The sequence below is a fragment of the Parasteatoda tepidariorum genome, chromosome 6 (genome assembly GCF_043381705.1).
Source record: "Parasteatoda tepidariorum isolate YZ-2023 chromosome 6, CAS_Ptep_4.0, whole genome shotgun sequence".
In the NCBI taxonomy this organism is placed as follows: domain Eukaryota; kingdom Metazoa; phylum Arthropoda; class Arachnida; order Araneae; family Theridiidae; genus Parasteatoda; species Parasteatoda tepidariorum.
The window spans coordinates 85954939-85968611 of NC_092209.1; the positions used below are offsets into that span (position 1 = coordinate 85954939).

The window sequence follows — 13673 nt, forward strand, 5'->3', positions numbered from 1 at the left end:
CAAGTTTTAGAAATTAAAATTAGTTACTTACTTAAGTTAACGATCAGTATTTATTAAAATCTTCTAGATCTTGATAAAAATATATTTCAAGAGAGTTTATAAAGTTCAAAATACCTAATAACTATTTCTATTTACTACATATTTTCAAGTGTGTGAAAAAAAATCAAGTTTGATAATTTACAAGTTGATTCTTTTATATGTTTTGTAACTTTTCTGATAGCTTATAGCTCGAAGATTAACTATTTCTATTGGTTTGTGAAATAAAAATACATTTATTGTCAAAAAGAATTCAAAATTTTATTGTAGACTAATTTCCAAACAATTGTCAGTTGACTTATATATCCTAAAAACTATAAAAAATTTCTTAAACATACATCATACCTTGTTGATCAGGAAAAACAGTCTTAACATAATTTGGAAGTTCAGAATCATAAATTATTTGTGTCAGAAAATAATGTAAAAATCAAATGAAATTGAAAAGACAATAGTCATATAGTTATTCCATACACTTTTTTTCTCCTTACCTTATACTATTTTCCATACACTAGGCTGATCTTATATTTGTGCTCTATTTTCACACTAATTGAAGCTGCTATATTATTCACATTAAAAAAGAAAATTTGTAAATTTTGTTAGCACAAAGTTTTAATTTTATTAAAGTTTAAAAAGAAAATGATTGGCCACTAGATGGCAGTAGCAATTATGTGTAGAGAGAGCGTAGAGGTGCGCGCGAAATGAGCCTGATGTAAAGAATGATACAATTACTGATGTCTGTAAATATTGTTTGTAAATAAATTATTAATATGCTAAAATAATCAAGCTCTTACTTCCTCCNGGCCAAATCTAATGGCTGAAGCGCACTTGTGCAATTTGCAGGAAAAAAGAGAGCTTTTACATTTTCCAAAATAATTAGTATCGATGGGTGCGCTGGACATTGGTCGATGAATAGCAAAATATTTTGTTTTTGCCTCTTCATAACATTGTCCAGTTTTTTCAGTCCTCTAGTAAAAATTACGGTCGTCATCCAAGCATTCTTGTTGGCACCCTTTTCTGCATCATTCATGTTGGCAAATTCCGCCCTTTTTTAAAATACACAAAAAGAAATAAAAAATTAAATAAACATGAACAAAATCTAAAAACCGACGTATAACCGATTCTGTGCGTCGTATAAACGATATATTTTTACATTAAAATGAATAGGAATGATTTGGGACCACACTAAAACGTCGTATAAATGTAAAGGTCGTATAAGTGATCGTCGTATAAGCGATGCTCCACTGTAGTTATTCCATGCACTATTATACTCAATACCATATGCTATTTTTCATACACTAGGCTGATCTTATATTTGTGCTCTATTTTCACACTAATTGAATCTGATATATTATTCAGATTAAAAAAGAAAATTTGTAAATTTTTGGTTCGAGCACTAAGCCACACAGTGAATGTGGCAATCACATATCTATAGAATATATATATATATTTTTTTAATAAGTGCCTATAAAAATATAATTGTGTGGTATTGAAGGTGGTTAACTTTTTATGAATACCATATTTTCTATAGCCAATTTATGATTATTAAATGTTTTAATGCATTATTTTTATAGATTAGAACTTCAAATATAAGGTGAAACATTTTAAGTATTGCTTTCAAAAGGGTAGCAGTTTTATTTTATTGTAATTTCCTATTTCAGAGTTTATTTGTTAAATTAAGAAGATTAGTACCATGCTGTCTCACAAATTTAACCTTTCAAGTTGATCTGGTTGAGCAAGATGAATTACAGGTTTGATAATAAGAATTTTCACTTTTCTTTCAATTTACATTGTATAACCCTTTGATGCAGATGGGACATTGGTGTCATCTAATTACGAGCTAATAAAAATATTTTGGTGTTCTTTAATTATAAAACACATTCTCATAGTTACTTATAAAAATCTGTTCGATTATCCGAATTATATTGCTCTAAAGTATAAAATTAAAAAGAATAGTTAGAAAGAGGATTTTTTTTTTACATTCATATTTAAAATTTCATCAATAATTGGTTTTGTAAATTAAAGAAATCTCAAAGATGAATACTTGTTTCTCTTAGATTTAAAAAACAGCAAATTGGAAAACTGGTTGTTTGAAAGTGAGCTGTATTTGAAAGATTTTACCGTTAACACAGAAAAAACCTCGATATTTCCTAATCATAAATTATTAAAATGCTAAATATAATATTTTCCACTTATTTTGACCTAAATTAATTCAAATTAATAAAAATTGTATAAAAAATATGTTTAATAAAAATTCTGCATCAAGGGAATTAGAGACGGCATGTATGTGGTGTCTCTTAAAACACAAACGTATAAGAAAAGATTGTTCTTTTATAGGATGCTTCTAAGCAGGAAATTTGTTTAGTGTAGCACCAATAGTGATGAAACAGTTGTCTGTCATTAACTTTCTATCTTTGTGCTTCTTGAATTGCTCGTTAAATTATTAGTTTTTTTACACAATTAGTATTATAAAGTTAGGCAGAAATTAAAAAATAAAATTCACACATTAGTTTTGATGTGCATCCATATCATCAAAATAGATATTTGCAGTCAGATTTTCATATTTGTTTATTGTTGTTTAATCTTATGTCNGATGAATACTTGTTTCTCTTAGATTTAAAAAACAGCAAATTGGAAAACTGGTTGTTTGAAAGTGAGCTGTATTTGAAAGATTTTACCGTTAACACAGAAAAAACCTCGATATTTCCTAATCATAAATTATTAAAATGCTAAATATAATATTTTCCACTTATTTTGACCTAAATTAATTCAAATTAATAAAAATTGTATAAAAAATATGTTTAATAAAAATTCTGCATCAAGGGAATTAGAGACACCACATACGGCATATATGTGGTGTCTCTTAAAACACAAACGTATAAAAGAAGATTGTTCTTTTATAGGATGTTTCTAAACAGGAAATTTGTTTAGTGTAGCACCAATAGTGATGAATCAGTTGTCTGTCATTAACTTTCTATCTTTGGACTTCTTGAATTGCTCCTTAAATTATTAGTTTTTCTACACAATTAGTATTATATAGTTAGGAGGCAGAAATTAAAAAATAAGATTCACACATTAGCTTCGATGTGCATCCGTATCATCAAAATAGTTATTTGCAGTCAGATTTTCATATTTGTTTATTGTTGTTTACTTTTATGTCTTTTAAAACCAAGCATTTCTTTTCTTTATAATATTAAGTGAATATACTTTCTGGAATGGAAGAATATTTCATAAAAATCGAGAAAATGAAAATTGTGTCAATTTTGTGTTGGATTTAATAAAATATTTAATGATGCAAAATGGATGCTTGCTTGAGGTTTTCAAATAGTTCACATTTTGTATATATATATATGAGCTGACTTTGTGAAGAATTGAATTTTGACCCCCCAGTGGGAACTTGTAGTCCACCCAGCTTCAGATCGATGGGTACCAGCTTGTCTGGAAAATAAAGGCTGCATGTGCACAGTGCTGACCACATTGCCACAATCATGTCGTTGGTCGCAATGAAATTGGGGAGCTTTAACTGCTATGATCGCTCTGGCCCACTACGGACTGTTTGAAAATATGTTTAGATGAGAAATTTATTTCTATGTGTATATATAATAAATGATTCCAATTAATATAAAAAAATTTATTTTGATTTATAATTTGAAAATTTATTACAAGATTAACTGTATAAAAATACTTTTTCAGCGTAACATTTCCCTAGAAAATTTAGAATTGAACATTGACTCCAATTTTTAGTTTAGCATGTCTTGTTTTTTTTATTTTATTGAAATACGATTGGTTGATAAGTGTTGAAATAGGTTTAATCTTTATTCCTAGCTGAATGTAATTTTTTAAAGTGGAATAAGTTTACTTGGAACTAAAATTGTATTTTTTTTATTACAATTTTAATGACTATTATAGCGTTTTAATGTTAAATTAAATTACTTAGGGTGTTTTACAGAAACCCCTAAATTGATTAACCTTTGCCAATATTAAATATCTCTTTAGAGAAATAAATGAACTTATCTCATTTTCAAAACTAATAGCACGTTTAATCATCATATAAATTTTAGTTTATTATATACATATATATATTTGTATAATAGTAATATGTATATTCAAAAAGTATTCTATAACAATTTTTTTTTACTTGTTTCGAGTAACTATTATTTATTGTTTGTAGGTTACTGTTCTTGGAATAGCTATTGGATTAGGAGAATTCAACTCTTCTCTTAATAGTACAGGATGCAAACAATACAAACAAAGTACGGTTTTGTATGTTTGAAATATATTTAAGTGCTTTATTATAGGTATTTTTTCATTGATCTAAATTATTTGAATTCGTTTATTTGTTAAGTTTAAATATGAACAAAACTTTTCTTAAAAAATCTTAAAAACAACGATAATTTTGTACATTAGTACATTATATTAGTACATTATAACAATTGTAGTACATTATATTAATTATTTCATAACAACATACTATAATTAACTACAAATATTTATTCTAAAGAACCATAAATAATTTTATTGTTCAGAATAAATGTTAAGTAAAGAATTCGTTTATTTTGGGATGAAAATTTGATTAATTTTAACAAGCAATCAAAATCTACAAAAATAAATTTGCTATGAAATACATAGATGCTATTTCTTGTTTACAATAAATGTTGATTTAAGAAGAATTTGTTTTGAGTTTTAAACAGGATTATTTTTAACAAAATAAAACTTGAGACAGTAATTAAAAACCAAAATAATTTTGTTCTGAGATAAAATGTTTTTATTTTCAATGCTATATCAAATAACTTAAGTTCTGAATACAATTAACTAATTCTATTAAAAGCAATTACATACAATTATAATTTTGTTCTGAGATTTCACGTTTCTTGCTCACAACAAATATTGAACAAAGTAATAATTTAAGTTTCAAATCTTATTAACTTTAGCAACTTAACATAGTTTAATACAAAAGTAATTTTGCAAATTAAAAAGTAATTAAGAATGTAATTTAAATTTTACGTACCATTAATAGCCTTTTCTTGTTTGCAAAAATAAGTAAATAAATATAAAGCTTCAAACCTGATTAGCAACTAAAAGTAGTTTAATACAAAAATAATTTTATGTTGAGATACATTATTAGGATTTATTTTTTCACAAATAATTTTCAGAAAAAATAGAAAAATAATTTAAGGTTCAAACCTGATTAATTTTAACAACTGACAGTAAACTGATAAATCAGATTATTTTTAGCGTGTTTTTTTTAATACTATTTTGTTTATAATTTAGATGATTCAGAACTAATGTTCCACATGGAAGTAGAGAAAAGTTCAGAAGCTGCCCAGCCTTTGAGTAATAACATTTCATAAATAAATCAATTTAATATACTTGAAAATGTATGATGAATTTTTTTTTATTAAACATTAATTTATTTTCAGGTTTTAATAGAAAACCACTTCATTCCAGTGACAGAAGTTATTGTTATCATGTATGTATGTTAAGTTTATTAATTTTATTTTGAAATCTAAAATTCTTTGTAAATAAAATTTTTTGCCCTGCTACCTGCATTAATCTGTTCTAAGAGTGGATTTTTCTTTACGTTTTTATGTTTTGTTTAAGAGAAATTAGTAGTTATGTCATTAGTTTATGAAAAATCTAAAATTATTTTTCACACAAATGTAGTTAATTGAAAAAATTTATTTGATAATTTAATATCAAGGCAGCATTAGATCTTTTAACTTTAGTTAACTAATTGCTTAAACTGAAAAACATTTCAAGTATTGGAAATAAAAACAATACTTATTCATTTTGTTATTAATTTAATTTTAGAAATTGATATCAAAACTATATGAACTAAACCAACTTTTTCTATATTAGTTTTAAAAGAAAATAGATGCACCCTGTTTGAAATAATTTGAATTTGATAGGACAAAAATTCAGGTCTTTAACCTTCTCATAAAGATTTAGCTCTTATATCACACAAACTCCAGTACAACTCATTCAGAATTTTGTGTATTTGAATGTATACATCTACATTCAAACCTATCATTTACAAATTGCAATGCAATTTAGGGCAAAATTAATGGTCACCATTGGCCACAAGATGAAAAAATAATTGCGATTAAAAAAATTGTTTGCCAGTACCCACCTGATCGCCATTTTCTCATCGAAAATGCATCTCATGGTCATATTGTTATTTTAATAAATATGGAATTATGAATATTTAAAATATTCTGAAAATTATTTGATTTTACTCTTGTCTCAGAAAATTTTAAAAGTAAACTTTGTAATTTATTATCTTTTGAGAAATGCTGCAAAAGAAATGCCTTACATTATTAATATCAAAATTTTATTTATTCGTTTAAAATTTGATTTTTTTTAAAAAAAAGATGACCATGTATTTTAAAAAAGTCGTCATTGTTAAAAAATACTACAACTGGTCTCTAGTAAAACTTCCGAATTTTGCCCTATATGAGACAATATTGATTCTGATAATTCAAACAACATGGACTATACAAAACATTTATTTTTAACGTTTGTTGTTAGTTCTAAGGAAAAAAAGCCACATTTGTTGTTTTATAAATGGATGTTTATTATTTAGATGTCTCTTGGAGAGCACAATGGTGTTGATATAACTCCTCTTACCTACATTCCTGGAAAGAAAATTGAACAGTATCTGGGCGATTTGGATTTCTTTTTCATTCGAGAGAGCAGTAGCATAAGAGAAGTAAATATTAAATTTTTCTCTAAAACCATATTTATTTCGGAGCAAAATATTTTCAATTTAATGAACTTTTAAAATTATAGTAGAAGAGCTATCTAACACAATTCTCCATGAATTACGTAGTTATTTGAGGATGTAAACAATGAAAATTGCAGCTAAGAAATTTCTGTAACTAAGCAAGAATTATTAACTTTTTCCACTATTTGTTTATTTTTTTACTAAGAGGTTTACATTTTCAAAATTTTAGCAAACTAAAATTGAGAAATTTTTTTATTAGTTTCCATGGTCTAGAAAATTTCAATTTTTTTCTTTAAATAAACAATATTTAAGTACATATTTTTGAGTTTTTAAATATAATAATTGTATCTAAAAATTATTTTAAAGCATTTTAAGATAGGTCTGTTCTAGACTAATATTGCCATGTTTGGTAGGTAAGTTTAAAAGCATACCTGCCAGCGTTGGAGAAATAAAATAACTAAGATTTTATAAGTGACATTTTTTGGGCTACGAGAAAAATTTTGATACATCATGCATAATCAAAGTCAAAATTGGAAATTATCCATTTGCATTTCTAGGTTTTCATTATAAGATCTGCTGTAATAACTTTTCAAATTATTGTAATAACAAAATATATCAAGTAAATTTTTTTTTTGTGAGAATATATAACTTGCTTTATGATTGAAATGTGTTATTTTTATCAATCTAAAAAATATTATACATAAGAATATTCTGAGGAAGTGAATTGCTAATTAAAGAATCTATTTGTTTAAACTTGTTGTAATCAGTTGAAGCTTTTACAGGATAATAACAAAATGTAAAAAATCTATATCTCTATTTAATTAATGGTTAGGTAGTTAATTCTTAAAAATAATCAGATGGTCAGTGAATTATTAATGAATTGTTTGAATTCACAACTATGTTATTCATTTTGTGAACTCAAGTAATATTTTTTATTTAGTTTGCCAGTTTGTTTAAAATGGATATTTTTTATTGTTTCAGAGTGGTGGTTTGAATGGTTTTATTCAAAGTTTTGTAGCTGAAACACTCGCCATAGTGAGGGCTCATGTTTCTGCCCTTGGAGGCAATGCTATGGTTGGATTTCATATGACCCAGTGCATTTTACTCCACAATCCTCATAAAAACCAAGTAATATTATAATGCTTTGTTTTTTTATTTTATTTCTACACCTCTGGAAATTAATTTAAAGATGCCCATAAATTCTTGTTAATTCATTAAAATTATTTTCTGTGAGCTAATGATGAGAATATATCTTCTAATTTTTTTTGTTTTCCAGCTTTTTAATTTATATTTTTCTAATATTTTATTTTAATAATTTTTCTTCTCTTTTCATTAATCTTTATTATTTTCCATGTTTTATCTATATTTTTTAACTTGGAAAAAAGTGTAATTTTTATTAAAATTTATTACTACATATTTTTTTATTTAATTATTATAACACATCGTGGACTTTATAAATTTGCATAGAAAAATTCTCTTAAATTTTTTTTTATATTTATGGTTAAACTTCTTTGAGTAATTATTTTTACTTCATATTTTTTTTGCTTTTTAGCTGTGAAACTATGACATTTTTATAAAAACCGAACATACCTTTTTAAAACCTTTCCTATAACTTTATAAAACTTCGTGTAAATGCTCTATAGGTTAGTAAGGGTCTTACAAGCTTTTATCTGACACATTTCAGTTGTTTTAAAATAAGTCATCCCTTGCAATAGAGAAGCAACTTTTTTCTAAATTGATGCCATTAAAGCAGTAAACATTACATAGCATTTAATTAATCCATAATAATTTTTTTGATGACAATGTTATGCTGTTTCATGTTGATGTATTTAAATGTATTTCCATGGATATATGTGATTTTAATTATCTTAAAAAAATATTATGTTAAATAATGTTTCTTAAAAAATTATTGATATAAGGCTATTTCTAATTAAATTAATTTAATAAATACAATGTAATTAATGTAATCAATTATTTCATTCCATAATTTACTGTTAGAAAAGTCATGTCCTTAAATTAAATTATAATGATTCATTATTCATAGCTGTCAACTCCACTGGATTTTCCCATAGACTACTAGATTTTACCTGTTTCTGGTCTACTGGTTTACAGAAAATTCTGTTGGTTTTTAATTTATTAAAATTAATAATTTGGTTTAAATAAGTATTACTAATATATAATAAAGGGAGCCTGTTTTATAGAAATCAGTTTAAAACTTTTTTGTTCTAAAATGTGCTATTTATTTTTGTTCAGAACTTCTTTTTTTAAATTAATTAAAAACATCTTTTAATTATTTTTGATAAATTAAATACCTATTACTATTCAAAATCATGAGTAAACATACATAACATTTCAAGTATACTTAATGTCAATCTTACTGGAAAATATTGGAGTCTTTCTAATTTGATGACTATAAAAATCCCTAAAATTCCCTACTTGTAAAATATTTAGTTCATTATACAACAATTATCTTGAAATTTATATTATTTCTAAAAATCTACAAGATTTCTTCCTATCCATGTTGTCAGCTATGATTATGACTATATTTATTGTGAATTAATAACTATAATCATGTCATAATATTAATTATTCATTTTCAATTAAAATAAAGGGACAGTGTCTAGTAAATGTTGCTGGAGACGCAGTGTTCGTTCAGTTGCCAACAACTCAAGTTGCAGATTGTGATGAGGTAAAATTAGCCAATTTTGAAGTGCAAGATTCCTATGGGCCTTGATCATCACAAAAGTATCTTTCAAATCATTATTTTAAATATGTACATTAATTATATTTTAGATAAAGCAATGTAAAATCTGTACATAATGCTCTTTAGTATTTTTGTTTGTTTGCTGTTTTTAAAATTATTTATTAGAGTTTTTTATGAGGAATTTATTTTATACAATTTTTCACATTGCATTTAATTTGTAATTATTTCATCACTATCTACATTTGGTTTCAGTGTGTAATGTTTATCATGTTAAGTAATGAAACAAATACATGAGATTTATATTTGTTTAATTACTGTAATTCACGATGATGGAACCATTTTTATTTTTCAAAAATATGTTAGATATCTAATCTTCTAGTTATAAAGATTTGCAACAAATTATATTTATTGAATTAATAGAGTGTATTCTATAAATATTATTACCATAGACTAATTCTGCCCCGCCCAAAAAATCTTATTAAATTGTAAAAGATTTCAGCTTAACATTTAGCTAAATGCCTTGCAGAATGAAATGTTTAGTTGCAAATCATTGCAGTTAAAAATTTTAAACTATTTACTTTTTATTTCTTCATTAATTTTGAATTGAAAATGTTTTAGGAAAAATACAACTAATAACCCCCCAAAATAAATACAACTAATTATATACATATATATGCTGTGAAAATAGTCCACATTTTAAGAAGATTCATATGAAACCAAACAATATTTCTTGTTTTTAATTAAAAAAGAATGTGAGAACCAACCGTAGTACATTTTTATTTGGGCAGTGTTTTTTGTGAAGTTAAAATTAAGCACTATGTTTTGATGACTTTGAAATGTTAAAATACTTTTTTACTTTCACTAATTGTGCTGTAAAATGTTATATCTTACATAACCTGATAAAAAGTTTGTGATATATTAAAACATTACTACAAATTTAATTTGTAGTTATTTTACAATCAATATTGACTTCAGTTATGCTATTTATTAAATTAAATGTCTAATTACTTGTTTTATTGTTTATGATGAATTTTAATTTGTTTGATTATTCACCAACTTAATGGTGGAATGGGTTTAAGGATGTGTTTATAAAATAATTTATTTTTATGTAAAGTTTAAATTATAATATTGTAAATTTAATGAATGTTATTTTGTTAAAAATTCATCAAAATTTATCTCTTTTTTATTATAATAAAATTTTTTTTAATAGTTATAATGATTAGGAACATGTAAAACTTTAGTGTAAGAACATTTTTACAATTAAAAAAGATATATTGTAATGATGGATACATTTGATAATATGTATCTATTCCTTACTGCCAGTGCCTATTTAAATAAATTATTATAAATTTTCTCACTCTTGAAATCTCTACGAGTTTGTAATATAAGTAAATTTTAAATACACATAGTGTTTAGCTTCTGGGCAATTTATTGTTAAATAAATAAAATTTGTCTTTGTAGCTTTTCCCCCCCAATTATCTTAAATTACTACTTAGTAGACTAAGTATAAAACTAATTCTTATAAATCTATATTTACATATAAATTTTGGGCAAACTATCCTAAAAGTTCCTTCTCTGTAAGGAATTTTAATGCAAGTTTTTACTAAACTATAGAAAAAGTATTAAACATTATGTAACATATGATAGCTCATTCTTAAATTTGAGGGTATTTGAGTTCTTTTTTCATAAGGTTTTAGAAGCATTTAAAAATTGAAAATAATTTAACCGAAAATAGTTTTGCATTTAAGAATGCTAAAATTTAATTTATTTTTTGTAGTTTATGATAATTGTTTTTCCCATTAAGAAATAATTATATTTAAACAAATATATTTTGGGATTTGAAACCTATTAATCTTCATTTACTTAAATATTTGTGTTTTCTTATTTTTATATCTATGTTTTAATTTTGTTTAAGAATGTGTCTTCAGTAATAATTTACTCTTGTTTTAGTATTCAATATCTCTGTATTAATTCATATTTTACTATGCAGGTGAAACATGTGATAAAATTTTATTCATTTTAATAGTGCTGTGATATTTCAATGTGAGACATTTTTGTTTTCAGCTTCCAAATTATCTATTTTATTGTCATTTTTTAAAAATGTTTGCTAACTCTGCATAGTATCTTATTCCTTAACCTTCACGTTTTGTCCAAGATAAGAATAGTTCTGTTATTCCTTATTAAACTATAAATGAATATATGTTAGAAAATGTATTTTATTTAAATAACCCAAAAACATGTTAAGTAAGATTTTGTATTTGTTAAGAGTTTTGCAGTATTAAAAATATAGTTTAGTAACAGAATTTTTAATTTGTATTAGTAAGAATCAGTTTTTATACAACATGTGTTAAAAATAGCATTTCCCTTTCTTCGTATCTTCCCATATAAAATTTTTTTTCTTCATAATAATGAATTTTCTTTAAAAGTTTCCATAAAGCCTCTATTTCTTAATATGTTTATATTAAAATATTCATTTGACTACAAGTAGTCAAAAAGAATGCTTGCTATCCATTTAAATTGTGTTATGAAAATGAATAAAATTAAAATTACGAAAATTTAAATTGTCAAAATATATCAAAATCAGTTCACGATTTTCAGATGTTTGTGCTGAGAAAAAATATCACATTTTAAACAATCTTTAATATAAATACATATTTAAAGAACCTTTATTTCATAATAGTTGAAGAAAAAATATCACAAACTTTTAACATAAGATGTATAGAATCTACTGATTTTTATTTGAACTAATTTTCAAATTATTTCTTCAGTGTAAAACTATTGATTAATAGCAAATTTATTCTGATCTCAAATAACATTTTAACTAGTCAAAGCAAATACTCATTTACTGCCTCTTTTTTTTATGAAGGTAGTATTCTTATTTTTACAATTTGTTATTATCTCAAGATATGTTTTTTTTATTACTTTTATGAAGCATTAAATATTCTTTTTAAAGTTTTAGTTTTATTTTATTCAAAAGTAAAAGATTGTTCTGTGCTTTTTTTCTCTCTAAGAAGATATGTTATGCCATGGGGAAAACTTTGCATGGCAAATCCTATTCTACCCCCACTGTTTATTTAAGGTTTAGAGAAAATAGAGTACAGGTAAACCCACAGAAAAACCATGGCATTTCAAAATATCAAAATGTAAACAAATTATGACAGGATTTTGCAGTGTGTAAGTAATCTGGCGAACATTTATTATTATTATTTTTTTTGTAAGCATTTACTCTAAATTTTCCAGATATCATTTTTCTCAAAACTGCCAATCACTGGTTTTAGTCTAGTTCTTACTGTACTGGACTACTGGGCCAGTAATTGTGGGTTCGAATCCCACTGTAGACATGAATGTAACTTTCTGTGTTCTATGTCTTTTTTTCTGTGTGATTGTGTGAAAGTAATCCACCCTATAAATGGGTTTGTGGTTGTATGACGTGGGCAACAAAACTCCACCGCGGTGGCCTAGCCACAGATCCCCACTGGATAACGATAAAAGAGTAGCAATTCTGGCATTTCTGAAGCCAATGGGAAATAAACTCAAGTACCCTTGATAAAAAAAGAAACTTTTCTCTAAACTTTAAAGAAGGTGAAAAATAATTAGCCATGAAGAGTTTCTCAAATTGTTTATCACTAGTGATAAAGTTAATTTACACAGCAGATAGCCTCTCTAGGTCTTATAACATGGTATATATCAGAAGAAATATGGAAAGCTGTTTGTAAAACTTTTGCTTCAAAGGAACAGCCATTTACTATAGAGGATTTTCGCTCGCAAATACACAGAATGATTGGCAACCATGTGGCTCGTTTGTGAGAGGTAAATATGGTTTATATGTTATTTTTTAAGGTTAAGATAACCTAACATCCTATTTAAAATAATCCTTTACTGCGAATATAACATTATAGATGTTTAAAGTGTAAGATACACACATTTTTGCATAATACCAATATGATTTTAAAGGATACAATAAAGTTCTCCTTCAGACAGAAAAACCATTTTACTTCTCCCTAAAGAGAATTATCTATCCAGAATTTTCTCATTTATTATTTGGTTGCTAACTTTTTTGTTTAGTTTTAATCGAATACATTTTAAAAGATGAAATGAAATTAAAATTTTTTTTCAGTTACTTAATAAGGAAATTCCAAATATATAATAGTCTGTAGAAATAAAAGGCTTTTTCTGTCTAAAGGGGAACTGTGAAAATTTCTGAACAAAAGA

General features: G+C 25.1%; 1 protein-coding gene across 6 annotated transcripts in view; it reads left to right on the forward strand.

The window, feature by feature from the left end:
- The window catches only part of LOC107437218 (C2 domain-containing protein 5), a 51611-nt gene extending 39198 nt beyond the window's left edge, over positions 1–12413 (forward strand). For 5 of the 6 annotated variants that reach the window (XM_071181676.1, XM_071181679.1, XM_043053009.2 and 2 more), the window contains exons 25-31: positions 1695–1784; positions 4205–4286; positions 5305–5367; positions 5454–5503; positions 6617–6742; positions 7739–7885; positions 9369–12413. In XM_071181676.1, the coding sequence (XP_071037777.1) occupies positions 1695–1784; positions 4205–4286; positions 5305–5367; positions 5454–5503; positions 6617–6742; positions 7739–7885; positions 9369–9491 (681 nt within the window). In that variant the 3' untranslated portion in view covers positions 9492–12413. The remainder of the gene's footprint in view (positions 1–1694; positions 1785–4204; positions 4287–5304; positions 5368–5453; positions 5504–6616; positions 6743–7738; positions 7886–9368) is intronic. The other variant, XM_071181677.1, reaches the window with a different exon arrangement.
- Positions 12414–13673: the final 1260 nt, after the last annotated feature.